Below are 27,921 nucleotides of genomic sequence, written 5' to 3'. Positions count from 1 at the left end.
TTCAAAATTCTGAAACTTACCTTTTCCAAGCCAGTTTTGTAAATGGGCAGTCTTTGATTGGCTGAGGGCTTCAGCTGACCTCTCAGCCAATCAGCGGCGCCCCAACCTGGCGGCACTCTGAGCTTCCTGAAACTAAAATTTCAGAAGCCCGATGCCACCTAAGGGTAGTTGAGATCGGCGCTGGAGGCAACTTTGGGGTTAAACTTTTCGAGAACTGTTTAACCCCTTGAGGTAAGAGTGTGCCCAGGAGCCCCCTGGCACCATGACAACTTCACTTTGATGAAGTTGTTTTGGTGCTTGGAGTGTTCCTTTAACTCTGATTCATTCGCTAAACTAGGAGTTCTGGAAATTTGGATGTGTAATTAATATTATAGTCCAAAATAGCCAAGCTGAATTATATAGCTGAACTTATGACATTTTCAAACAAAGGTTCTGAACAGGCTAATGTAAATTTTGTGCATATTGAGGCACCATGCACATCATGCTGTCGACTGATGATCAGAGGTGCACATGGCCCCCTCTCCGTGCCCTCCAAGTCCTCTCCCTCCAGGATTGCTGTCATGAATAGGAATGAGCGCTGCAGAATTTTTTGGCGCTTTATAAATAATAACAATAATGTCACCAGAGGAAGATTGGGCTGCCGGGAGAACTTGGCATCAGCGTGGGATCACAGGTAAGTTTTAGGCAATTCCCTTTTTAAAAACCCTTTGAGGGGGCATGGAAGTAAAGATATAACATTTTCTTGTGTGTGTGTGCAGGGGCGGACTGAGAACCCTCAGGGCCCCCGGGCAAAATAAATCAAGGGCCCCCTTACAGGCCCCACCTATACTCCGCAGCAAGCGCCACCCATGTCCCGCCTCCATGCACCGCCTCCAGCCACACACTACACAATCTTTAGACACAAGGAACAAAAGTGCAATAGTCCCTTCAAGGCCCCAGTAGAGACTACAATTGAGGGCTAATGGGCCATGGAGGGGGGTCTTTCTAGCAGAGGCTATCTCAGTGTCCTTTAGAGAGTGTGTTAGAAAGAATCCCCTCCAGGCCCTATTAGAGACTACAATGGAGTCTAATAGGCTTGGAAGGGGGTCATTCTAACAGAGGCCATCTCAGTGTCCCTGCTGGAAACAGTCGCCTCCAGGCCCCAGTAGAGACTACAATTGAGGGCTAATGGACCATGGAGGGGGGGGGGAGCATTCTAGCAGAGGCTATCTCAGTGTCCTTTAGAGAGTGTTAGAAAGAATTTCCTCCAGGTCCCATTAAAGACTACAATGGAGTCTAATGGGGCCTGGAGGGGGGTCTCCAACACTCTGGTTCCTATTCACAATATAGCAACACAACATAGCTCGCTGATACCTAGGCCAGGTTGGCTCCTCTTACCTTAATTACTGTTGCTGGCTGACAGTCTGTGGGCTTGCTGGAAGGCTGTGGGCTTACTGGCTGCGGCTGGCAGGCTGTGGGCTTGCTGGCTACTGCCGGCAGGCTGTGGGCTTGCTGGCTGCGACTGGCAGGCTGTGGGCTTGCTGGCTACTGGCGGCAGGCTGTGGGCTTGCTGGCTGCGACTGGCAGGCTGTGGGCTTGCTGGCTGCGGCTGGCAGGCTGTGGGCTTGCTGGCTGTGGCTTGCTGGCTGCGGTTGGCAGGCTGTGGGCTTGCTGGCTGTAAGCCTAACTGGTGGCCTGTGGGCTGGCTGGCTGGCTACTGGCCAGCCTGTGGGCTGGCTGGCTGGCCGGCCTGTGGGCTGGCTGGCTTGCTGGCTACTGGGGCACTTGTAGATTATTTAAAGAAATAATCCATGCACAATAACCACTACTGCTCTGTGTAGTCGTTATGGTGCCAGGAGGGCCGGGCCCCCCTCCCAGAGTAAGTAGTCAAACCGTTTAAGAACAGTTTGACAACTTACCTGGGGTCTGCTGGGATATGAGGCTGTAGTAGGGTATAGGAGCAGTGGTGCAATGTGTAAGGGGTGCAGTGTGTGTGTGAAAGGTTCAGTGTGTGTGAGTGTAGTGTGTGAATGTGTAGGGTGTGTGGGGCAATGCGTGTATGAGGGGGCTGTGTATGTGTGTGGCAATGTTAGTATGGGGGGCTGTGTGTGTATGGGTGGGCAGTGTATGTGTGTGTGAGGCAATGTGTGTAAATGTGTATGGTGTGTGTGGGGGCAGTGTGTGTGTATGGGGGGCAGTGTGTGAATGTGTATGGTGTGTGGGGGCAGTGTGTTTATGGGGCTAGAGTTCACTCTCACCACTGCGACCACCAGGAATCCCTGGTGGTCACAGTGTTGAGAGTGAACTCTAGCCCGTAGCTCCAGGGCTAGAGTTTACTCTCGCAAGAGCCGTAACGTTGCCGTGGTAACCGCGGCAACGATCTGTGCTCGCGCAAGAAGGACCCAGAGGAGCTGCAGGCTGAGCTTCCGGGTCCTCTCTTCCTCCCTCCCCTGCCGGCTGCCCGCACGGTGCCTGCGGACAGGGGAGGGGGCAATTGCCCTCCTCTTACTCCCCCCTCCCCCTCTTCTTACCCCCCTTCTTACTCCCACCCTCTTCTTACTCACTCTCTTCTTACCCCCTTCTTACTCTCCCCCTCTTATTACTCCCACCTCTTCTAACTCCTCCCTCTTCTTACTCCCCCTCCCCCTCTTCTTACCCCCTCTTCTTACCCCCCTCCCCCTCTTCTTACCCACTCTTCTTACCCCGCTCCCCACTCTTCTTACTCCCCCTCTTCTTACTCCCCCCTCCCCCTCTTCTTACCCCTTCTTACTCCCCCCCCTCTTCTTCCCCCCCTCCCTCTCTCTTCTTACCCCCCTCCCTCTCTATTTTTACCCCCCCCTCTTTACCCCCCTCCCACTCTCTTTTTACCCCCTCTCTCTTTTTACCCCCCCTCCCACTCTCTTTTTAACCCCCCCTCCCACTCTATTTTTAACCCCCCCTCCCACTCTATTTTAACCCCCCCTCCCACTCTCTTTTTAACCCCCCCTCCCACTCTCTTTTTAACACCCCCCTCACTCTTTTTAACACCCCCCCCTCACTCTTTTTAACCCCCCACCCCCACTCTCTTTTTACCCCCCCCCCCTCCCACTCTCTTTTTACCCCCCCCCCTCCCACTCTCTTTTTACCCCCCCCCTCCCACTCTCTTTTTAACACCCCCCCCCACCCCCCCTCCCACTCTCTTTTTAACCATCAGGGGGCCTGTAGCGTGGCCGAGCTGCTGTGCGGTCCGCGGTGCCCGGCCGGAGTGATAGGAAGGTGCACACTGAGTGTGCACCTTCCTATCAGTCCGGCCGGGTACAGGAAACAGAAACTCCTGTTCCGCGCGGAACAGAAGTTTCTGTTTCCTGTACCCGGCCGGACTGACAGGAAGGTGCACCCTGAGCACCTTCCTATCACTCCGGCCGGGCACCGCGGACCGCACAGCTACAGGGGAGGGGAGGTGAGAAGCTGCAGCCGCCTGAGGCTCTTAAGAGAGTGCTCAGGCGGCTGCAGCATTTAAAGGGGCGGCCGGGCCCCCTGATGGCGGGCCCCCCTCCCGGCCGGGCCCTCGGACCATGTCCGAAGTGCCCGACCGGTCAGTCCGCCCCAGTGTGTGTGTATTTTCTTGAATTTTTTGTTTGGAGTAACCCTTCAAAGGAAGACCTCGAGCACCATAACCACTAAAGTGTGGTTAGTGGTTATGATGTCAGAAGTGCCTTTTAGCCCCCATTGTAAGTAGTCAAACTGATACCGGAGAAACTGACGGAAGCAAAGCACAGAGAGATGGACACAGGTTTCTTCAGGAAGGAAGAGATTCTTTATTGGATCACCGATCGGGACTCAGAGGGACTAACATCACCAAAATACAGCAAGTTCTGAGCCCCGGACAATAGTGCAGGCTCCTTATATAGGCACATAACTCCTCCCATATTAAGCTCCACCCGCACATTCTCTTGACCAATCAATACAAATAAGAATTAACTTCCTGCTTGACCGCATGGCCTGTCCAGCACAATGGAGGAGGGGAATACTACATCCTGTATTCTTGCACATGCTCCGTACACTACTGATCGTATCTTGCCTCGTGCAACCAACTGATCGATACGTCAGCATATGCACGTACACATGCCACGTGGTAATCTCGGCCTACTAAATTTATTTTTACCGAGATTCCACCACATTCCCCCCTTTGATGCCGCTTGATATTTCACAATTACTTGAGGCATCACTTAACCTTAGTTTGCATACACCGCAAGTTACCTTGAACCAGACCAGACTTATCTTATGATGTGAATCTTCAACACTCATCTTCCTGCATTGGTTCTCCCTGATCTAGAGCCTTATATTTATAAATTGCCATTATCTGTGCAGCAGCCTTCCTTTCTGCTATATTTTCTATCAGGCTTTGCACAGACCTAACTACTAAGGGTATAAGACACGGCAGGAGTAGACACAACATTAAAATCAGTAGGACTCCACCTACCACTGCCTTAAGCCCTCCAAACCACTCATACCAGCTACCAAACCAACTACTTGGATTATACCCTTTCCATACCTGAGTAGGCACATGCGCTAGTTTAACCATATGGCTAGTAAGCTCAGCTATTGCTTGCCCTTCGTCATCTATTTGAAGACAGCAATTGCTCAGGTTAAACTTCCCACATACACCTCCCTCTACTGCCAAAAGGTAATCCAAGGCTAATCTATTTTGGTAGACTGCTGTCCTCATCCTGGTATTATGCTTCGCTAGAAGATTGAGCGCTTGTGATGTCTCGTTAGTAATAATCTCAACCACCGCCTGTAATCGTATAATACGGTTGAGCATATAAATAGGGGTTCTATAACCAAAGGTACCATCTTCTGCCCACGTGGCTGGCCCATAATAATCTATAATACGCTGGGGAGGCCATTCATTATCTTCCCAGGCGCCTATCTCTATGGGTCCCCTTTTCTTCCTATGATTCACATCATACACTTTAACACCTAAAGTTTCACCTGTTTCAATAGGTAACAAGAAGAAGGATGGTTTGAGCATACCCAACACACATGCCCCTTCCCAGTCCTGTGGCAACTCCGAATAGGCTTTCTTACCACAGATCCAGTACAAATTTGCTGGGGCTCTCCAGGTAGATGTGATGGATAGGTCAAACCACACATCCTTTAAATTGGCGTATCTAGCAAACGGGTTAGATGGTTCTGAGACATTTGAAGCCGACCACCAAGTTGTATTCTTTGTATCATCATCATAAGCTTTTTGCCCTAGACAAGTTAATTCTCCTACAGAAGTATTATACATCATTCCTTTCCTTGCTATGCAAACATAACCTATGATGGAAGTCTTTAATCTCCAGATTTACCTCTAACACTCATATGATAATCGGCTTGTGTAGATATTAATTGGTCAACTGCCTCAGAACCGGACATTACCTCCTTTGCTTCCCAAGGCCATTGGTCTCCCATGTTAGTACCTCCACACACATAGCAGTTGGTAACATTAAGACTACCGGCAATACTTTCGGCTAAATCAATGAACAGGTTTTTAGCATTATGGGGGATCTTATTATCTTTACTCATCTCTTCATAAAAGGAATGGTATACTTGATGAGTTTGGGAGGATACCGTATCAGTCTCTATCCCTATAAACAATACTGTCCCAGGATCTAAACCCGTCCCATATATTTGAAACCCAAATAAATTACCATACTTGTCTAAGAACTTGTCGGGGTTATTTATAAGTATATGGACTGGATTGCATTCCATAGACTTACAATATGGGCTGGTAGGCAACTTAGTCACGATCATGTCCTTGTCTACTGTCTGTCCCCAAGTTGCCCACCCCACACAAGACCAATATGGGCAAAAGTTATAATCTCTATTTGGGCATCTAGGACTCACATATTTATTTTTACTACTGGGACAAATATATTTATCATTAGACCCATACGTTCTCTCCCATCTAAGATCCCCACATACATTCCACGGCTTTCTACCACTTGATATCGCCTTACACGCATCAAATAGCAGAACACCCGAAGAATGTACGGATTCTAACACCGTCTTATTAATTAGGGTCCCCTGAGGATCTCCATTCCTGAGAGTCAACCAAATTGTACGAGGTTGATACTCCGGACTGAAGCACCTAGGTTCTCCTACTCCTAAATGGCACACAATATATTCTATATTAAGGTATCTACATCTTGATACATCTCCTTTACACTCGTATTGTGAATGCCAAATTAGGGTTTGGGAAATATGGTTACCTGTTCTTGTAGTCTTAATGCATACCTCACAGCTAGGAGTGTCGGTACCTCTACCTTCCTGAATATAAAAATACACATAAATAAACATTATCAAGAACACATCTTTCGTCGTCATCCTCAGTCTTCGTCCGTGCGAAGGCACCTCAGCTTCCAGGATGTAAGGGCTGCAGGGAATGGAGTTCTGCTCGTCTTCACAGGAGTCCCTTCGAGACTTTCCCTGGCTTATATACTATACGTCGGTGGGCGAACAGGCTTTATTATGGCCTTCTCACTCACGCACCAAATCTCTGAAACAATAAAATTTTGTAATCCACAAAGTTCCTCGTCACTCCGACTGAGTCGTGCGTTTTAACCGGATCTTGCAGGGATTCTCTGGATCTGCTGTAACTTGCCAAGAATCGACTGCTGCTGGTTTAACCCTGGAGTGATGTATCCACAGAGTCACTTCGGCTACTTTTATCGCTGTAGGGGTAGACAAAAGAACAACATAAGGACCTCTCCACTTGGGCCCTAACGGTACATTATTCCACTCTTTAATCCACACTTGGTCTCCTGGATGGTAACTATGAACTGGGGGATAAATATTCACAGGTAATCTATCTTGTACCCATTTCTGTACCTCCTCCATAGTCTTACCCAACTCTACAACCTGCTGCCGGGTAATTCCTTCTCCCAACTGACTCAAGTCCCCCCTTAAGTTACCAAGTACGGGAGGTGGTCGCCCATACATGATTTCAAAAGGAGAGAGGCCCATCCTTCTGGTAGGGGTACTGCGGATTCGCAATAGAGCTATGGGTAAGAGAACGTTCCACTTAAGTTGGGTTTCCTGACACATTTTAGCCAACTGATTCTTAATAGTTCTATTCATTCTCTCTACCTTACCAGAACTCTGGGGTCTATATGCCGTATGAAGCCTCCACTTTATACCAAGCATATGAGTCAGTTGTTGTAGGCACTGATGAACAAAAGCTGGACCATTGTCCGATCCTATAGAGCAGGGTAGTCCATATCGGGGTATTATTTCTTGTAACAGGAATCTCACAACTTCTCCTGCTTTCTCTGTACGAGTAGGACATGCTTCTACCCAGCCTGAATAGGTGCACACAATTACCAACAGGTAACGATGTCCACCCGATTTCGGCATCACTGTATAGTCAATTTGTAAATCGGACATGGGGAGTCCCCCCCATAAACTGGACTCCTGGTGGCTTTACTGGTCCTTGTCTTGCATTATTTTTAGCACACGTTACACATCTTCGTACAATGGCCTGAGTCAAGTTGGACAATCTTGGTATGTAGAAATGTTTTCTGAGAGATTCTTCTGTGCTGTCTCTCCCAGAATGTGTCCCGTTGTGATAATTTTGGACAATTTCTACCGCTAGTGATGCTGGAATGACTATTCTTCCATCTTCTAACTGATACCATTTGTTCTCCAAATACTTTCCAGGTTCAGTCTTTAACCACTCCTCTTCTTGAGCTGTATAAACTGGAGTCCATTGAGACAGTGGAGTAGGTATAAGAGCAGCTATATGCCCCACATACTCCTGTCTTCCCGATTCAGCGGCACGCTTAGCTGTACTGTCTGCCATCCGATTTCCTTTGATTACATCACCATCTCCTCTCAGATGCGCTCGACAATGTATGATACCGACTTCTTTCGGCTCCCACACTGCTTCCAATAGTTGTAGGATTTCAGCTGCATACTTGATTTCTTTGCCTTCTGAATTCAATAGTCCTCTTTCTTTATACAAAGCTCCGTGGGCATGAGTGGTTAAAAACGCATACTTGGAGTCCGTGTAGATGTTCACTCTTAAACCTTCAGCCAATTGTAACGCTCGTGTCAGTGCTATCAATTCTGCCTTTTGTGCTGATGTTCCTTTCGCCAGTGGCCGAGCTTCTATCACCTTGTCTATTGTTGTTACTGCATATCCTGCATAGCGGATCCCTTCTTTCACATAACTACTGCCGTCGGTATAATATTGAACATCGGGGTTCTGGATGGGAAAATCACGAAGATCTGGTCTACTTGAAAATACTTCATCCATTACTTCCAAACAATCATGTTGACTTTCAGTAGGTTGTGGCAAAAGGGTAGCTGGATTTAAGGTGTTTACAGTCTCTAAATGCACTCTTGGGTTTTCACACAACATTGCTTGATACTTGGTCATACGGCTATTACTGAACCAATGATTTCCTTTGTAATCCAACAACGTCTGTACTGCATGTGGGACTCGTACATAAAGTTCTTGAGTGAGTTTATCGGCTTCAGCTACTAGCAGGGTGGCTGCAGCTACGGCTCTAAGACAAGGTGGAAGTCCGCTGGCTACTGCATCCAGTTGCTTAGACATGTAGGCAACAGGTCTTTGCCATGATCCCAAGTACTGTGTCAATACTCCCACAGCCATTCTTCTTTGTTCGTGTACATACAGGTAGAATGGTCGTGTGTGATCAGGTAGACCTAATGCTGGGGCACTCATCAAAGCCTTCTTCACATCTTCAAATGCCGTTTGCTGTTCTTGAGTCCATAAGAAGGGGTCGTGCTCTGTACCTTTGATAGCTGCATACAGAGGTTTTGCCAGTATCGCGTAGCTGGGAATCCATATCCTACAGAAGCCTGCTGCCCCCAAGAATTCTCGCACTTGTCTTCTATTCTTGGGTATCGGTATTTGGCACACGGCTTCTTTTCTCTCTGGCCCCATAATTCTTTGACCTTCAGAGATATGGAATCCCAGATATTTGACAGTTGGCAAACACAACTGAGCCTTCTTTCTAGACACCTTGAATCCTGCCTTCCAGAGAATGTGTAGTAGATCGTGCGTTGCTTGCTGACATATTTCCTTTGTAACTGCTGCTATCAACAAGTCATCTACATATTGTAACAATACACACTCTCCTGGGATGGACTCGAAATCCAGTAGATCCTGACTTAGGGCTGAACCAAATAGGGTAGGGGAATTTTTAAACCCTTGGGGCAGTCTTGTCCAGGTCATTTGGCGTTTTGAGCCCGTTACAGCGTTTTCCCATTGGAAAGCGAAGATACATTGACTTTCTGCGGCAATTCGGAGGCAAAAGAAGGCATCTTTGAGGTCTAGGACTGTAAAGTAAGTAGCCCCGCCCGGAATTAAAGCAAGCAGGTTATATGGATTGGGCACAACTGGATGTATACTAACAACCGCATCATTGACTGCTCTCAAGTCCTGCACAGGTCGATACTCATCTGTACCGGGCTTTTGAACAGGCAGCAATGGGGTGTTCCAGGGGGAAGTACAGAATTTTAGGATACCATACCGTATGAACTTATCCAGGTAAGATTGGATGTTCTTCTTAGCCTTCTGCGGGATGTGATATTGTCTTAGGCTCACTGGATAAACCCCAAGTTTTAGTTCGATTTTAATAGGTGGAATATTGCGGGCCAGTCCTGGTGGGTTGTTCTCTGCCCAAACTCCTGGTATGTTGAATAAGGACTCATCACTCCTAGGGTTTTGGCTAGTCAACGCTGTATAAAGTCGCCACTCTTCTTCCTTTGGTACGGATAATGTCATAATACCTGAAGGTCCATTAAACTTTAAGGATGTTGTTCCATTTGGTAGGAACGTAATCTGCGCTTGTAATTTAGATAGCATATCACGTCCCAGCAATTGGACTGGACATTCAGGCATATAAAGGAATTGATGTTTTACTACATGGCCTCCCAATGTACAGAGTCGACTTTTAAGAACCGGTTTTTCAGCACTTCTTCCAGTTGCTCCTATTACAGTAATAGTCCTTCCAGGTGGAGGAGCAACTAGATTAGTCACCACTGAATGTTCAGCACCAGTGTCGATCATGAACGCACTCCTTTTTCCCCCTATTGATACATCGACCATAGGCTCCGCTCGACCAAGGGGGATGGAGCCCGGTCGGTATCAATAGTCCTCCATGACCGTGTCAGCCAATCCTACAAAGTCCCTGCCTTCTCTATCGCGGGACCTTTGCGCTGCTGGAAAATACCTATCTTCCCTAACACTTCCTCTGTTCCCATTGCTCCCTCTATTACCATTACTCCCTCCGGGGCCTCCTCTACCTCTCGCTCTGCCTCTAAAGTTTCCATAACCTGCCCTGGGTTGGTCTCTCTCGTACTGCTCTCTTTGTGGACACTCGTTCCTCCAATGCCCTTCTTCCTTGCAATACGCGCACTGATTCCTACTCAAAGGCTCCCTATTCCATCTACTATCGCCTCTATCTGGGCCCCGTCTATCTACGCCTGCGATTGCTACCGCTAGCATATCTGCCTTTCTACGCATCTTGCGCTCTTCCTCTTTCTTACTTTCTGTTTCCCTGTTCATGTATACTTTATTCGCTACCTCCATTAGTTGGGTGATAGACATACCTGCAAACCCTTCTAACTTCTGTAGCTTGCGCTTAATATCTCCGTAAGCTTGGCTGACAAAGGCGGAGTTCACCATTCGGGAATTATCTGCGTCTTCCGGATTAAAGGGGGTATACAAGCGGTATGCCTCCAATAATCGGTCATAAAAGACACTGGGCGCTTCATCACTTTTCTGAATCACCTCAACTGTCTTCGACATATTAATGGCTTTCTTTCCTCCGGCTTTCATGCCAGCAATTATAGCGTCTCTATAGGCTCTGAGTTGAACCATATCAGCACCATTTACATTCCAGTCGGGATCGGTGTTAGGATAATGTGTTGCGGCCCATGCTGCCGGATTGGCTTGATTCAAAGCACGGGCTCTATCCTCTAGCGCTTTAATGGCCGCTTGGTTCATCCTTGTCCTTTCCTCATTGTTAAACAAAGTCATTAATAACTGCTGGCAATCAGCCCATGTCGGGTTATGTGTCTGAACTATTGAGGTGAACAGATCGGTCATAGCTTGTGGTTTCTCAGTATACGAGGAATTGTGGGTCTTCCAATTTAAGAGATCGGTTGTCGTGAACGGGACATATACGAAGACTGGGTCAGCATGTGCCATTTGACCTGCGGCATCAATATAGGCTGACCCGGGATTCAGACGAAGAGGCATCTGATAATGTTTTAATTGTTGGGTACCGGTCAGTTGTCGGGTTAGTATGGGGCTACGTGGAGGGGCGTCAGTTAGAGGTTCCGGTCGGGGGGTAATAACGCATGAGGATGTGGGAGCTTGGTTTTGGGAAAAAGTAGTAAATAAAACACTTCGAGCCGAGCTAGAAGAAGCTTGACCGGAAGTCTGAAGTGGCGCCAAATCAGGATATTCAGATCTAATGGGGGTTGGCTCTGGTTCCGGAAGGGGAGATTTAGTACGAGAGGGGGTGGATTCTGTACTGGAGGAGGAAGCGGAAGTGGATGAGGGCAATGAGGGAAGGGGTGCAGGACTTCCTGCATTTGCGTCACTTCCTCTTAAAGGAAAGTAAGGGGGCGGCAAAGGGATCTCGGACTCAGGGGGCGTGTCCAAAATGGGCCTAACACCAGTCCTAGTGGACAAACAAGTCCTAGCCACCATGAGGCGACATTGCTCCTCGTGGCATGTCTGAATCCATTTTGGCGAGTCATTTACGGCCTGTCTCCAACAATCAATATAAGGAAACTGCCCGTAAAGTTCAGGCCTACCCGATACAGCCACGTGTAAGCGCTGTACCAGAGTTGGATCCAAACTGCCACGTGGCGGCCATGCCGCAACCAAAGTAGGCCACTCCCTAGTACACAAAGTGACCAAACGTACAGGAGACATTTTAACCCCAAAATCACATGTTTTGAATCCCTTTTTAAAATTCTTCACCATACAACCTAAGGGATCCGGAATCGTTGACTGCGACGCGCCCATACTTATCAATGGAACGTCGTTGACAACGAATACTATGCATGCGTACTTTTCAACAGTCACACCCGTTTCCTCTGGCAACAGCACCACGTGGCACGGTTACCAAGTGAAACGTACACAATAACACAATAAACACTCAGGGAATTCCCGTACACACACAGCTGTTACACCAGTCACTATATAATCAATATTATGCCCTTTGGCGAAACTATACAGTCACCCACGCTATAATTCTCTATATATGAATTACCCGTCTATAACACACCCCAGTAACATCGTCTTTTACAAATAGCGGTTACAGTACGGTTAGCATAGGTCAAAGCACAATTTAAGGTCACAATACAATTATTAGTGGTTATGGTGTTAAACATGCAATGGACGACAGTGATTAGTACTTATATACAGTGTCAGTAAATATACAGGGTTATGGTACCGTGCACTATGATACAGCAACACACTATTAACACTCTCGCTAGACGGCTGAGCTCGCGCTATCTAACAAGATATACACTTTACTAAACAATCTTTAACACATTTACAATTCCCAACTAAACTATTGGCCAGTACCTTGAATGGACTACCTAAAACTATGTACACCCGTTTTGGTTAGCCACACTGCCCAAGCACCACATATAGCGAGCTAGAGGACCGAATTTACACAGGCGCCTCTTAGTCGATTACTATCAAAAATCTAGTGGGTTCCAAATTTACACGCCTTCCCACTTAGCCAAGATAGGTTGAGAGCTAGCGAACCGAATTTACACAGGCGCCGCTTAGTCTCCCGGTCCCTCCGACCTAGCGAACGTAATATACACCCTAGAACGCTAGTCTAGACAAGACACCGGTGTCCGGCTAGGGCTATTTACACAGGACCCCGCCTGACTAACCAAATCAAACGGTCTGACTAAAGAGCGTTCGATTGAGCGGTGCACCTTCGCTCCTTCCCTCCGACAGAGGGGGCAGATTCCATACACAAATAACCCCTTATGGGCCTACCGCACAATTGGTATACCCCTAGTGGGTCTGCCGTCTAAAACAGCAGTTGTCTTACCTCCTCGTTCCTGAACCTGAGTTCACACTCATCGACGGGGACACCCCAGCACTTCTTACGTAGAGGCCGATGATCTCCTGGACAACAGACCAGTGGCGCCGAGACGAAGGGAGGTCCACGCAGAAGTTCAGGGGTGCAGCCGTAGAGAACGTGGGCAAAGATAGACCGTCTCACGCCTCTGCCTCTCAGCTACCGTTGAACGATGAGCTTCCCGGCCAATGCACCAAATGATACCGGAGAAACTGACAGAGAGATGGACACAGGTTTCTTCAGGAAGGAAGAGATTCTTTATTGGATCACCGATCGGGACTCAGAGGGACTAACGTCACCAAAATACAGCAAGTTCTGAGCCCCGGACAATAGTGCAGGCTCCTTATATAGGCACATAACTCCTCCCATATTAAGCTCCACCCGCACATTCTCTTGACCAATCAATACAAATAAGAATTAACTTCCTGCTTGACCGCATGGCCTGTCCAGCACAATGGAGGAGGGGAATACTACATCCTGTATTCTTGCACATGCTCCGTACACTACTGATCGTATCTTGCCTCGTGCAACCAACTGATCGATACGTCAGCATATGCACGTACACATGCCACGTGGTAATCTCGGCCTACTAAATTTATTTTTACCGAGATTCCACCACAAAACTAGTAGTTTGACTTCTTACCTGGGGTCCTGACCTCCGCTACTTCTAAAAGAGAGACAGAACCCTTTGGTTAGGAGCTTTGTACCAAGCTCTGCAGTAAGGGCTAGCTCATTGGTGGAGAATATCAGCTGATTGGTCTCAGCCAATGAACTAAGCCCCGCACCACTGATCTCAGCCAATGAACTACTAAATACAAGATAAAAGGTGCGCTGTGTTTTTAAACTGTAATGCTGCAATACAAAATACTGTGATACTGTACTACAATATACAGCCCCACTCTAGTAAAGTGACTTAGTTTGTGCAGAAATTAATTTTTCTATAAATGTGCAAAATACATCAAAGTGCACTAAACAAGTGCAAAAACCATTCGATGTGATTTGGTTCATATAAAACCCAAACACAGTAACAACTTACACTAAGTAATCGATGTAGTGAAGATTCTAAGCTTCTAAGATTCTTATTCACTTGTTTATTATTGTTTTTGTCTTGCTTCCAGCTGTCAGTCTTAAGAAGTAAATCTAAAACTATATGGCTACTTTAACCCCTTAACCCCTTAAGGATCAAACTTCTGCAATAAAAGGGAATCATGACATGTCATGTGTCCTTAAAGGACCACTATAGTGCCAGGAAAACATACTCGTTTTCCTGGCACTATAGTGCACTCTCAGGGTCCCCCTCCCGCCGGGCTGGATGGAGAGGAAGGGGTTAAACTTACCTCTTTCTCCAGCACCGGGCTCTCCTCCTCCTCTCCGCCTCCTCTTCTCCTCTCCGGCTGAATGCGCATTACAATGCTTTCCTATGGACGCTGGCGTCTTCTCACTGTGATTTTCACAGTAAGAAGCACGCAAGCGCCTCTAGCGGCTGTCAATGAGACAGCCACTAGAGGCTGGATTAACCCTAATATAAACATAGCAGTTTCTCTGAAACTGCTATGTTTATAGAAAAAAGGGTTAAATCTAGCTGGACCAGGCACCCAGACCACTTCATTAAGCTGAAGTGGTCTGGGTGCCTATAGTTGTCCTTTAAGGGGTTAAATGAACAACTACAGCAACTACAGCATGGTGTGATTTAAGCTATATATTATGGAGATTAAAATATGGCCTCCCTGGATATTTATTTGTGTCCTGTTCCTGGGAGACTATAGAGGGTCACCTGAAAGAATATCTTGAATAGAATATGATTATTTCATTTAATGCACTCAATTATCAGCTGCAAAGTAGGATATATATATATATATTTGTTTTTTATTTATCTTTTATACACTCAATTTACCACACAATTATTTATTAAAGGTTAAGTTTTATTCCCAATTGTATTTTTTTTTCTATTCCCTCCAGATATACTGATTATAGTTTTCTTTTTTCTTTTATGTTTTCTTGTAATTCATCCTATTTTATGTATATGCCTGCTGCTGAGTTCTGAACTACTGGTCCTATAAATTCAAGCTGGACAGTCACTTAGAACTCAGCACCCTTTGAAAATAGTGGAAAAATCCTGATTGGCTGAGGCATTTCCTGGTTTGAGTGGAACACACTGCAGAATCTGCAAAGCGTGTTGCTATATAAACAAAAAAAAAGAAGGGTCTTCAAAGATATTGTTTTGTATAATTTTTATATTGGGCATATTTTTCATGTATTATGTATAAAATATATATATCCCACCGGTAGTGTCCCTTTAAAGGCAATTTCAGGTACATACCCCTATCGATAATGCAGTGTGTCCCAAAGTGCTCATTATCTCTAGTTAGACACTTGATACGAAAGTTTTATCAACGTGTTGCTAAACAGAAAAACAATACATTTCATGGTTTCCGACTATAACGCAGCTATATATCCATGCACAAAAATAGACATAATCCACCTCCACATCTGGTGCTAGAATGATTCTGGCGAGTGGCCACGCTAACAGAAAGCTTGGCCTGTTGTATTGTGCAGGAGTTACACCGTTAGCAGTATTTTATATATCTGCATTTCCACACAAAGACCACTGATGGCACGTGGAGTAAGATAACCTCCATGAGTTTAGACAGTATTTTTTTTGGCTAGGTTCCTTCTATGCTTCCTTTTTAGTCTTTCCAGTGTATGTTTGGCAGGACTTCCAGTGTGCACTAGTTGTATTAGCCTGTGGGAGTCTGTGTTTTGTGATGCTACCACCTTGGCACTGTGGCCTGTGCCTTCACTTCTCATCAGCCTTTCTCTGAAGTTAAAGTGACACGCTAAGAAACATAATAACCACTATGGTCCAATGTTGTGAATATGTTGCCAAGAGTCTCTAGCGGCCGGCCCACGATTCTTTGTTAGACCTTTTGGTAGAGTATTGACAAAAAAACAGGACTTTTCGTGGCACCCAGAAACCAACCTCTCCTCGGCCACATTGGTAATGCAGAATTTACACCCCTGCATTAACATTATTGGTTTTATCCAGTTTGGACAGTGGTGATTGGCTGATAATGTTTCTGCAGTGGTTATGTTGCTTAGAATGCCCCTTTAAGATCCATCATGCACTTGTACGGCTTGTTGATCTCGTTCACCCAGGGAGATAAAGAGGGCGTTGCTGGATGTGATGTAGAACAGATGGTTGTCATGTGGCACAGAGCGCTGCAGCTCACGTTTACAAGTATACCTGGCAGAACCTGTTGGGTGAGATAGCTGAGCAAAGGATTTTAGGCTGACAGTCATTGGCACTGTGTGGTTAGATCGCAGTAAGTCAGTCGGGGTTCATATAAAGTGGATTAAAATGTAGCAATCGAATGATTTATGAAAGGAATGTATCCACAATAAGTTATGTGTGTTATATAATGACATACATATTATAGGGAGAAATTAAATTACACAATATAAGGAGGTATAGGAGAAGTTATAAAGAGCAATAGGAAGAGTTATACGCAGGGTTATATGGAGCAATAGGAGGAGTTAAGGTAGGGTTATATGGAGCAATAGGAGGAGTTATGGGGAGCAACAGGTGTTATAGTGAGAGCTGTATGGAGCAATATTAGGAGTTATTAGGAGGGTTATATGGAGCAATAGGAGGAGTTATAGTGACACTTATATGAATTAATAGGAGGAGTTATTAGTAGGGTTATATGGAGCAATAAGAGGAGTTATAGGGAGGGTTATATGAATAAATAGGAGGGTTTTATGGAGTTATAGGGAGGGGTGGATGGAGACATAGGAGGAGTTATAGGGAGGGTAATATGGAGTAATAGGAGGAGTTATATGGAGTAACAGGCGGAGTTATAGTAAGGGTTATATGGAGCAATAGGAGGAGTTATAGTAAGGGTTATATGAAGCAATAGGAGGAGTTATAGTGAGGGTTATATGGAGCAATAGGAGGAGTTATAGTAAGGGTTATATGAAGCAATAGGATGAGTTATAGTGAGGGTTATATGAAGCAATAGGAGGAGTTACAGGGAGGGTTAAATGGAGCAATAGGAGGAGTTATATGAAGGGTTATATGGAGCAATAGGAGGAGTTATATGGAGTAACAGGAGGAGTTATAGTGAGGGTTATATGAAGCAATAGGAGGAGTTACAGGGAGGGTTATATGAATTATTAGGAGTCTTTTATGGAGTTATATTGAGCAATACAAAAGTTTTCAGATATTATATGGTGTTAACACATAACACAGTGAGTTAAATGATAGCAGGAAGTTTTTGGCGTCTGTGGCTGTCTACTGAAATAGTGCTTGACATGTTTCTTTTATGTTGTATGCACATTAAGATTCACATTAGGCACTGCCAGTTGTTTAGGATTGTTTAATGAAAATATTTCGTTTTGCTGCCGTTGCAATACTATTATTTACTTTGATTAACATTTATAGAAGCCATCTGACTAATCGTATACCACAACCATTTTTTAACAGATGTTTTCTAGTTAAAACTGTGTGAAAGGCCAAACTGTTTTCGAAGTAAATCACTACGTTAACCCCTTTGTGACAGATAACTTGCCAAGACTGTGATGAACGCAAACGATTTGCCTAATTCTGAAGTGGTAGAACTGAAAAACTGTAAACGCCTAGACAGACAGAGGAGATTACAGATTACATTACAGTAAATTGTGACAGTCATGCAATTTATTTATATTTTGATATAGACCAACGGGGCTATTTACTTAAGTGTGAATTGTAATAAATTCAGTAAATTTCAAATATTGGGCCAAAAACGGGGGAATAGTTTTCAGTACTGCTATTTAAGTCTACAATTTCAAATGAATTTTCAATTCCGGATAATTCACACTTTAGTAAGTAACCCTGAATTTAAAAAAACACTCTGGGCACCATAACCACTGCAGCGAGTTATGGTGTAGAAGAGCACTAGTGTCCTCCCAAAGTAAGTATTCAAACAGTTTAAGAACAGTTGTACAACTTACCAGGGGTCCGTTGTGTGCCTGTTGTAGCCTCTTTCACTCTGCCACTGAGCTTAGCCTGGTGAGGTAGACTGAGCTTATTGGCTGAGAACACTCAGCTGACTTTCCTAGCCAAAGAGCTGGTCCAGCGTGGCAGGGCTTAGCTCAGTGGATACTACAGTATCGCCTTGCAGAAGCATTAGCCTCCAAGGGAGGTGGTTATGGTCTCCTGGTGGGACTAAATCAGATCATTCTTAACCCCTTAAGGACCAAACTTCTGGAATAAAAGGGAATCATGACATGTCACACATGTCATGTGTCCTTAAGGGGTTAAAGGAACAGTATAGCGTTAGGAATACAAACATGGAATCCTAACGCTGAAGTGTTCCCCTATGACCTTTCTACATAGGTGTTCAACCCCCGTTGCAATGGCTTCCTAATAGCCCGTTTAGGCTGTTAACCCTGCAATGAAAACACTGCCGTTCTGGCAAAATGGTAATATTTTCAGTAGCAGGCATAAACAGACAGCTACATTGCACCCAAACTACATCATTGAGATGAAGTGGTTTGGGTGCCTATAGAATCCCTTTAATCGGATTGATTACTTTCTGCAGGACGGCGTCTGGCACCTTAACCACAGGAGCAGGTTATAGTGGTTATGGTACTTTGAGGCATCTTTTACACACTTTTCAGATAGCTACAGAGTAGAGGGAAGCTATGGTAAGTGTAGTATTTATACAGTGTCTGCGTTTGTGGAATCTCAGAGAAGATTTAGCTTGACCAATGCATCAGTGAACCACATCTGGAAGAATAATTCAAAACAGAAACGGATAAGGACTTTATAACTGCCTCCGCTAGAAAATCAGTACATTTCTGTGGCTGCTTGTATTTAATTTAATCTGCGTAAATAAAAACCTAAATATAACACCAGGATCATGTGACATGCATACACCAATCAGTAATCAGAGATACAATGTCAAATCAATCAAAGGAGATGTGTCTAACTGATACAAAGTATTATTATGTTTTACTCACAGTTGGTTCATGTAAAGAAAATCAAACTGTGAGAGTTGATTCACTAAGCAGCGAATTGTAGTGAATTGGAAACAAAACTATAATTAGATAACAATTTTGGAAGAATTCTCCAACTTGGGTATAATCACAGCTTGGCTATTTTAACCCGAAATAAGATACCAGAGAAACAGGACAGGGCACATAATCAGGACTGTCCCTCTGGTTTTATTGTTAATTTTTTTTAACAAAAAAAATATAGTTATGTGAAAGATTTTACCTTACTGTAGAAGATATAGTAAACGCGCTAGCCATACGGTGTATGTATATTTTATTTATAGTACTAACAGGGAACTTAGCGCTTTACAGATTGGATTACTAATTATACAGTGTATGTATATTTTATTTATAATGCTAACATGATTACTTACAGCTTTGGGCTGTATTACAATAGACGTGAGCCACAGTAAATGCTGTAGTTATACGGTATAGGTATAAATTGTTTATATAACTATAACAGATGTACTTACCACCAATGTGTGTTAAAATCCACCCTCCCCCTCCCTTTCCCTCTCTCTTTATTGATAATTTAGCATGCTGCTGGGAGGCTGAGTAACTAGTCATGTCAGGATTTGGGGTAATTTATTTAAAAAAAAACAGTCAATCAAACAATGCCCATTTTCAGGGTATAGACCCCTTAGACATGCTTAGTCGGCCCTAAAAGAATTTCTGCAGTCAGCCATTGGCTTTGCATGAGGCTGTAGATTCCTGAATGCCCTTATAGACAAGTCTGCATATCATTCTTTCTCTAGGGATGTTATTGAATAAAAGCATCATTAGGTGGAGTTGGACCTCTTTACGGTTTCCCAGATACACACATCTGTGGAATTATTGTTTTGAATAGAGTATGACGTCATGGGGTTAAAGTTGTATTGTAAAACTTGTAGTAGCCTAAAGTGCCCCCCTTCCTCGCGCCCCCAATCCTCTGTGGCGCTATAAGGGTTAGAAACCCTTTTGTAACTTACCTGATTCCAGCGCTGATGTCCCTTAGCACTGAGTGAGGCTCCGCGTCTGCTCCTCCCCCGCCGATGTCAGCCATCAAGGGGCGGGGGGCCTAATACACATGTGCGGCAAGTGCCGCAATCGCAATAGAACTACCCCACAGAAAAGCATTGAATCAATGCTTTCCTGTGCCGTTTTAGCTGACGCTGGATGCACTCACGCAGAGCGTGAGGACGCCCAGCGTCAGGCGACTGAAAGTCGCCTAACGACCTGGGAGTGCCTTTAGTGGCTGTCTGGTAGGAAGCCACTAGAGGTGGAGTTAAACCTGCAATATAATTCTTGCAGTTTAGCAATAACTGCAATAATTACAATTGCAGAGTTAAACTGAAAGGGACACATTGTACCCAGACCACTTCAATGAGCTGAAGTGGTCTGGGTGCCAGGGCCAGATTAAAAAAGGGGCTGATGGAGCTGCAGCTCCAGGCCCAGGCCCATGGAATAGGCCCATTGATTTAAAAAAAAAAAATTAAAAAATGTTTTACATTTTTTTTTTTCACACACTACTCTTAGGGATTCCAACTGGCTTTTATTTTATTGGCACAGCCGGTATTTGAGGCTGCCTGGCGGGTGCCAATACTGCAATGATACTGGCAATACAAATGCTGGTATTTTTCTCAGTATAAACAAGAGATTACTATGCAATACCAGCACTGGCCAGTAGGGGTCGCTGTGTGTGGAGACAGGCAGGGATAGGAAGTTCCAGCATATCCCTCCCTGCCTATCTATACTCACTGATCTGCAGGGGTGCAGCTACAGAGAGTCCAGACAGCAACTCCCACCCTGCAGATACAGCCTACAGCTCAGGGAAGTAAGGGATGGGGGGAAAGGCTGCAAGGAGACATACACTGAGACACTAAGGGACATTGGGAGACATTATTACACAGACACATGGGGACACAGTGTCCCCATGTCTCTCAATGTCACCATGTCTCCCAGCCAGTATCCCTGGTGTCTCAGTACCCCCTAGTCTCCCAGTGCCCCCAGTCTGCCAGTGTCTCACTGTCCCCATGTCTCCTAGTGCCTCCATGTCTCCAAGTGTCTCAATGTCCACATGTCTCCAAGCTAGTGTCCCTAGTGTCTGTGGCCCTGGTGTCTCAGTGTCCCCATGTCTCCCAGTGCCCCATGTCTCAATATCCCCATGTCCCCCAGCCTCTCTAGTGTCTGTGGCCCTGGTGTCTGTGTCCCCATGTCTTCAAGTGTCCCCTATTTTTCCAGTGTCCTCATGTGTCCCAGCCAGTGTCCCCTAGTCTCCCAGTGTCACTGGTGCCTCCATGTCCCTAGGTCTCCCCGTGTCCCCAGGTCTCCCCATCTTCCTAGTGTCCTAGTGACATGGGGACCCTGGGATTCAATTAATCTCTATGAGGAGATGCTGATTGGCCAGGGCTGTGATTGAATCATGCTGACTCAGCCCCTGATCTGCCTCTTTGTCAGTCTCATCCAATCCTATGAGGAAGCACTGTGATTGGACCAGGCCACCACTTCTAATGATGTCAGCAGACTGCTTGTTTTTCTGAGTCTAACAGCATGCAGAGTTACAGCTTCAGGCTTGAATACTGTAAGATTTCGCTATATTTATGGAGGCATGAGGGGCCCAGGGGGGCTAGATGGTGGTGTTAACACTATAGGGTCATGAATTCATGTTTATGTTCCTGACCCTATAGTGCTCCTTTAAGGTAATGCTGGCTTTGGTCTCTCTAACACTGTGGCATGTTCCCTTTCTTCTACACTCACTACATACAGCTTTTCTCTGTCCCAGACTATATACCAGGAGCTTTTGCCTGCTAGTAAGAAGGTAAGGAGACAAGTGGAGCAGCGAGTGCTAGGGGACAGTCCTTAGAAAGTGTTGAGCGAGCGCATCTTTAGATGCATTTATGCCAAGCTCAGGGTGCTGTCTGCATAGTATGCCCTTAGTTGGCCAGCTGCATGATTGGCAGGCAGTCTGACATGCATTCATGCCAGACTGGCCTTCTAACTCTTTGGGCAGACATGTCCTCTTTTTGGGCATGTTCGCCCCTTTTGGCAGGTTACGTGATTTGTGTCAGTGGCACACCCTTCTCCGTGCCCATTGACTTCCTGCTTCACTGGACACTGCTATTAGGGGTATGTATTTACTTGAAAGATGAAAACATAAATTAGTGAGAGATTAGCCTAGGGTATGTGTTTTCTAGCTGCTGTTTTCTTTCTCTCCAGCACCATCTCCATCAGATACAGGACGCTTGGGAGTGTTTTACTGTTTTTGGTCGATATGATTCTGTAATAAGGCCCGTCATAATTGTCAGCACCAGGCCCAATGGGCTCTTAATCTGGCCCTGCTGGGTGCCTATAGTGTCCCTTTAAGTAGGCCGAGCCCAACAAGTCAGAGTGCAGTGCCCACCGTTTCGAAACTTTACCAGCTACCACTGCTTACCACAATAAACCGTACGTTAAAGTCAAGGGGAGATACAGAAAGACAGTATGTATAGTAGATCATTCTAAACACAAATTATTAATAATTTAAGTTATGCATGCTTTAGAATGGTTACATAAGATGATAACATGAGATCTGAGCTTTCTCAGGCTCATGCTCTGCACACATGTCTTGCTTTCTCCCACGAAACGACCAGGAGATGGCTTACTGGACAGAGCTCAGTGCCTGGTTGTAGCTGCATGCTTCTATTTCAGCGTATTCCAGCTGTGATTTAGTTTCATAACTTCCAGCTGTGCGCTCATTTTACAATATCCAGCTGTGATCTCAGCCATGACGTTACAGCTGCATTGTAATTTAGTTTCGCCGTGCATTGTGGTAATATTTTGAATGTATAGGAATAGGGAACATGAAGCTGTGAGTAAAGAAGGGAAATGCAAGATAAGTGGATGACTTGGGATTCAAAGAAATGAGACAAATAAAAAATCTACCATAATAGGAGGTAAAATAAAATTGATTTAGTTACTAAAACAGAAATTGAGAAGAATTGAAATTGGCAAAGCAAACTTTGGCTGAAAATAGCCAAAAATCAAAGATTCTCCAACTCTGCTATTTTAGCGTAAAATTTGAATCTTCGAAGATATTTTGTTACAATTTCCAGTTTTGTGAATTTATCTAGAATGCTCCCATTGCTGTAATGGTTAGTAAAATAGATCTGTACGAGACAATGCAAAGCAAGAAGGGTATTACTGTGATACAGATATTGCACATACTTCATTTGCCACATGCTACCCGTCATGCTTTAACTGCAGTATGCATTAATCAGTTCTCATAAGGAGGGGTCCCTCTCCCTTCACCCCCCCCCCCCCCCAACCTGCTATGCAGAGGCTCTGTGTGGGTGGAGTGCTGCTTTTTGTGCATTGTAGGGGGTAAGCAGCCATAAGGCTGACAAAGTGCTGAAATCTTATGTAACATCGGTGGATCTCCAAAAAGCAGGTTAGAAATACAATGCTACACTTCTTTCTGATGTAAATTGACCCCCCTGACCAGGACAGGCTCAGACAGCGCAGGTGTTGGATCTAATGTACAGCGACCCCCTGTCTGCAGATTATCAGGACAGGCTCAGACAGTGCTGGGTTTATATTGAGTGTACATCAAGACCCTGGCTGCAGATCATCAGGACAGGCTCAGACAGTGCTGTGTTTATATCTAATGTCCAGCGACCCCCTGACTGCAGATTATCAGGACAGACTCAGAGGGTGTTGGGCTTGTATCTGCTGTACAGGGACCTCCTGACTGCAGATTATCAGGACAGGCTCAACAATGCTGGGTTTGTATCTAATTTACAACGACCCCCTGAATGCAGATTATCAAGACAGGCACAGACAGGGCTGACTTTGGTTTTAGTGCACAGTGACCCCTTGGCTTAAATGAAGTTTAGATAGTTTTGTTGTTTGTTTTCAATGTCCAGTGCACCCTGGTCTGCAGATGATCAGGACAGGCTCCAATAATGCTCTGTTTCTGCATCGATCAGTTTTAGAGTTGTTACATAATGTTGTTTACATTCTCCTTTCTTTGTCACTTCCCAGACTGAGAAACCACAATGACAACAGAACCGGGGACAGATACCGAGCTTCCACCAGGGCCAGATGGGCCTTCTCAAGATGGAGTATCCAGTCCAGCCCTGCATTCCCAAGATAATCCACACTCCCCTGCCAATAACGTGGAGAGGCTAAGTGCCAGTGACAGACCCCTAGAGGTGAGTGAAGAACACATTCTCTGCAGTCAAAGTACATATCTACAACCAGTTTTATGTCTGCAATCTACAGTTTAGCAACAGTTAACCTTGGCACCCCAGATATTTATGACTTTTCGATTGTTTGGATACAGAGTTTAGCCATCTCTGATATTGGTGGTACACAATGTATGGTATATTGTTATTTATCTCATGTGTTGCGATGCATATTGTGATTGCCATTGGTGGTACACAATGTATATTGTGATTTATCTAATGTGTTGCGATGCATATTGTTATTGCTATTGGTGGTACACAATGTATATTGTGATTTATCTAATGTGTTGCAATGCATATTGTGATTGCTATTGGTGGTACACAATGTATATTGTGATTTATCTAATGTGGTGCGATGCATATTGCTGTGTTGTTCTATCATGTTGTTCTATTGCTATGTATGTTTGTCCATTTGTTCTGCAGAGCACTTAAAGTTGTTTCACATTATACGACGTGAAGAGATTTTGGTAGGTGTCTGTTTTATGAGAGTTTAGTTCCGGTTTCCCTGAACTGTGCTTGTAATCCTGACTGTTTCATTTAAGAATTTCCCGGAACACTCCAGGCTGGTGTTGCCCTGAACATTTTCCATGCACGAATAGATAATACATTAACTATTCATGCAGAAACAATAAGTGAAAAATGATTATAAGAAATACTCACATTTGTTACTGTATTGGCTGAAAAATAACCATTCTTTACAGCTTTTGTTGTGATTTTTGCTGTGACCAGGAAGTGAATCAGTGAGTATTACTCGCTTAAAGTGGATCTGGCACTTTCTGGGGTCTTCGCATATTCTGCAAAGACCCCCAAAAGTGATATATCTGGTTAGGGTCTAGTGGCCTTGGGGTGCAGTGGAAACATAGAAACATAGAATGCAGATAAGAACCATTTGGCCCATCTAGCCTGCCCAATTATCTAAAAACTTTTATTAGTCCCTGGCCTTATCTTATAGTTAGGATAGCCTTATGCCTATCCCACGCATGCTTAAACTCCTTTACTGCGTTAACCTCTACCACTTCAGCTGGAAGGCTATTCCATGCATCCACTACCCTCTATGTAAAGTAAATAATTTTTAAACCTTTGCCTCTTTAATTTAAGACTTATGTTTTCTTCTTTTAAATATAGTCTCCTCCTTTGTTTAAATATAGTCTCCTCCTTTGTTTAAATATAGTCTCCTGGAGGGTAGGTTAAGTTATGTTAAATTGTTCCTTGCGAACTCCGCAATTTTCTTCCTGGAGATCTTCTTTGGCTCCTGGCACTTCATTTGCCAGGAGCCACATCATTGCTCTATTTTCGTGCATGCATGAGTGTACAACCCCAAGGTCTCTGGTGAATGCTACCAGACCAGAGTAACATCCATAGATAATTTCTCACCATGAGTGATGGGGCCTGAATCTCACAGCTGTGATTTCTGACGGCTGATGGGATTGGACAAGGGTTAACAGCAGAGCTCCGACTTCAGCTAACGTTTGTCAGACTTAGTAGTCCATATATTTGTCTTATGATATTTTTCAGTGAAATTCCAACGCAATTACAATCAGTGGTGACTTGCCAACGAGTAGCTGGGATGTCGCCACCAAGGTCCCCTTTCTCCCTGCAGCTAGAGTGATTATAGCTTAGAGAATAGTACTAATATCACTGTTCAGCCAAAACACTAGTGAAGACTGAGTGAAAGGTGAAGTAGAACTGCTTTATTGGAACAATGATCACACTTTTATACCTGGGGTATCAACAGGAGGTCCCCAGGAGAACAATGGTAATGCGACATGCCCAGCTCCTTTGTGTCTGAACCTGAGCAGATAATGTAATTAGTGGCCAGACACCTTGGCACTGTGTTAAATTAAACACAAAATAACTGGATCCCTGTTCCCACATGCCCGCAATAGTGCCGCCCATGAGAAGCTCTCTTCTGAGCAGCCACTCTGTCCAAAAAGTGCTCAAATCAGGGATGTCTATCCTGAGTTAAGCACTTAGGTTGGAGGTGTAGTATTCACTGGGCCGCGACCATCCTCCAATCCAGCGCCGAGTTCCACAGGGCTGGGTAGAACCTTAAAATGATGGCAGTTATGGTCGGTACATGTAGCTCCCTCAAGTCCTTTCTGTCAATCGATGCCTCGCAACCTCCTCTGTCACCCCTCCAAAAAGCGATCAGATTGGTGCCTCTGGGACCGAGAGCACTATGGACAAAATTTTACGAGACCTCGGCAACTCCGTGATCCGATCAAGAGTTCCATAGAGTTTGTGGGCTTCTCCCGTCAGGCGCGCTAAACACCTGTAGTCTCCTGGCTGGTCAGTGTTGCTTCCTGGGCCGCAGGAAAGGAGGCTGAGCTGCAAGGCGCGGACTGCAGAGGTGATAGTGGTGATTATAGTCCTTTTCACAGGGAGATGGCGGTTGGGAGACATGTGCCAGTCCTAGGTGACCAGGAAGTCTGTGACGGAATCAGTATTTCATAAAGATCTTTTTGGACAATAAGAAGTGGCAGAGACACTTTAATGCTTAATATATGGTAGTGTTGAGTTTACAGTATAGTTAAGCGTATTTTATATTCCATGTACAATGGTGCCTTATGAGCACAGGAAATGTTTCTTGGATTTGTTGTTGTTCAGTCGCACCTTTCTATTATGCAAAGCAAACTTTTTATCTATATTTCCCTGAATCTTATGTGACGACATCCTGTACAACTTTATAGATGGAGCCAAATATATATATGCGTACGTTTGGAAGGAGGGACAGAAAGGTTGAGCTTATGGATAAAAAATACTTCTCATTCTTTTTTTAAACTAAAGAGGATGAATTAAAAAATCAACAACAGTATAACTAACAGTAAACTTCCCTATACACGTCACCCAATATCTGTAGGTCCCTGGACTGCCCCTTTAAAGAACAAAGAAAATATGTTTTGAATTTGAGAGAATGCCGTATTATCTTCCTGTCTCTGCTTAGTGTGCTTTCTGTCAGGGTTTCATGTGATGGGCTCTGTCTGGGCTTGATACAGTACCCAACCTCAATAATGAGTGCATCGGTAATGGGTTTGCAATTATGCATTATACATTTTAGGTCAAATGTTCCTTCTGATTGAGCAGGTGCACTTAATGAACTCACGGTACGCACAGGGGGTTCAAGGTAAGTGCCCTTGCAGGATTTCTAATGGAGATCCTGCTTAGAAGTTAAAAAGACAGGGAAGTGCAAATGGAGTCTACTGTCTCTTTAATAATTTTCCTTTAGTTATAAGAAAAAAAAATTAGAACACACTATGCTTTTATCACCGTTCTCATTTCCCTCTTTATACATTTGAAATTACACTATAACTAGTAGAAATTATCTCACTTTTAATGCACAGGAAGACGACAGATCAGATGGGGCCCCGGACAGAACAACACCCACTCACGCCCAGCGGTCACCCCAAAAACTTCCAAGAAAACCCAAGAGTGCCCTTTGCAGAGTGTCTCTGCTGGATTCATCACACTACGAGTGCGAGGTGGAGGTGAGTGAGGCTGTTGGAGATATTTAGAATTGACATTCTTAGAAAACAAAATCATAGATGGATGCCGAATTCCTGTAACCAGAACATTAACACTGCATATGACTGGTG

The 27,921-nt window shown here is 44.9% G+C and overlaps 2 protein-coding genes across 8 annotated transcripts in view; one reads left to right on the top strand and one right to left on the bottom strand.

Moving 5' to 3' along the window:
• The window catches only part of SGK2 (serum/glucocorticoid regulated kinase 2), a 538,190-nt gene that overhangs the window by 392,231 nt on the left and 118,038 nt on the right, over positions 1-27,921 (bottom strand). The gene's annotated exons all lie outside the window — the stretch shown is intronic.
• EPB41L1 (erythrocyte membrane protein band 4.1 like 1) overlaps positions 1-27,921 on the top strand; it is a 182,480-nt gene that overhangs the window by 81,849 nt on the left and 72,710 nt on the right. For all 7 annotated transcript variants that reach the window (XM_063455685.1, XM_063455686.1, XM_063455683.1 and 4 more), the window contains 2 exons: positions 24,126-24,295; positions 27,670-27,813. In XM_063455685.1, coding sequence (XP_063311755.1) covers positions 24,140-24,295; positions 27,670-27,813 — 300 coding nt within the window. In that variant the 5' untranslated portion in view covers positions 24,126-24,139. The remainder of the gene's footprint in view (positions 1-24,125; positions 24,296-27,669; positions 27,814-27,921) is intronic.

Source organism: Pelobates fuscus, chromosome 5 (genome assembly GCF_036172605.1).
Source record: "Pelobates fuscus isolate aPelFus1 chromosome 5, aPelFus1.pri, whole genome shotgun sequence".
Classification (NCBI taxonomy): domain Eukaryota; kingdom Metazoa; phylum Chordata; class Amphibia; order Anura; family Pelobatidae; genus Pelobates; species Pelobates fuscus.
The sequence above is the reverse complement of the archived record's forward strand: the minus strand, read 5'-3'. Positions and strand labels throughout refer to the sequence as shown.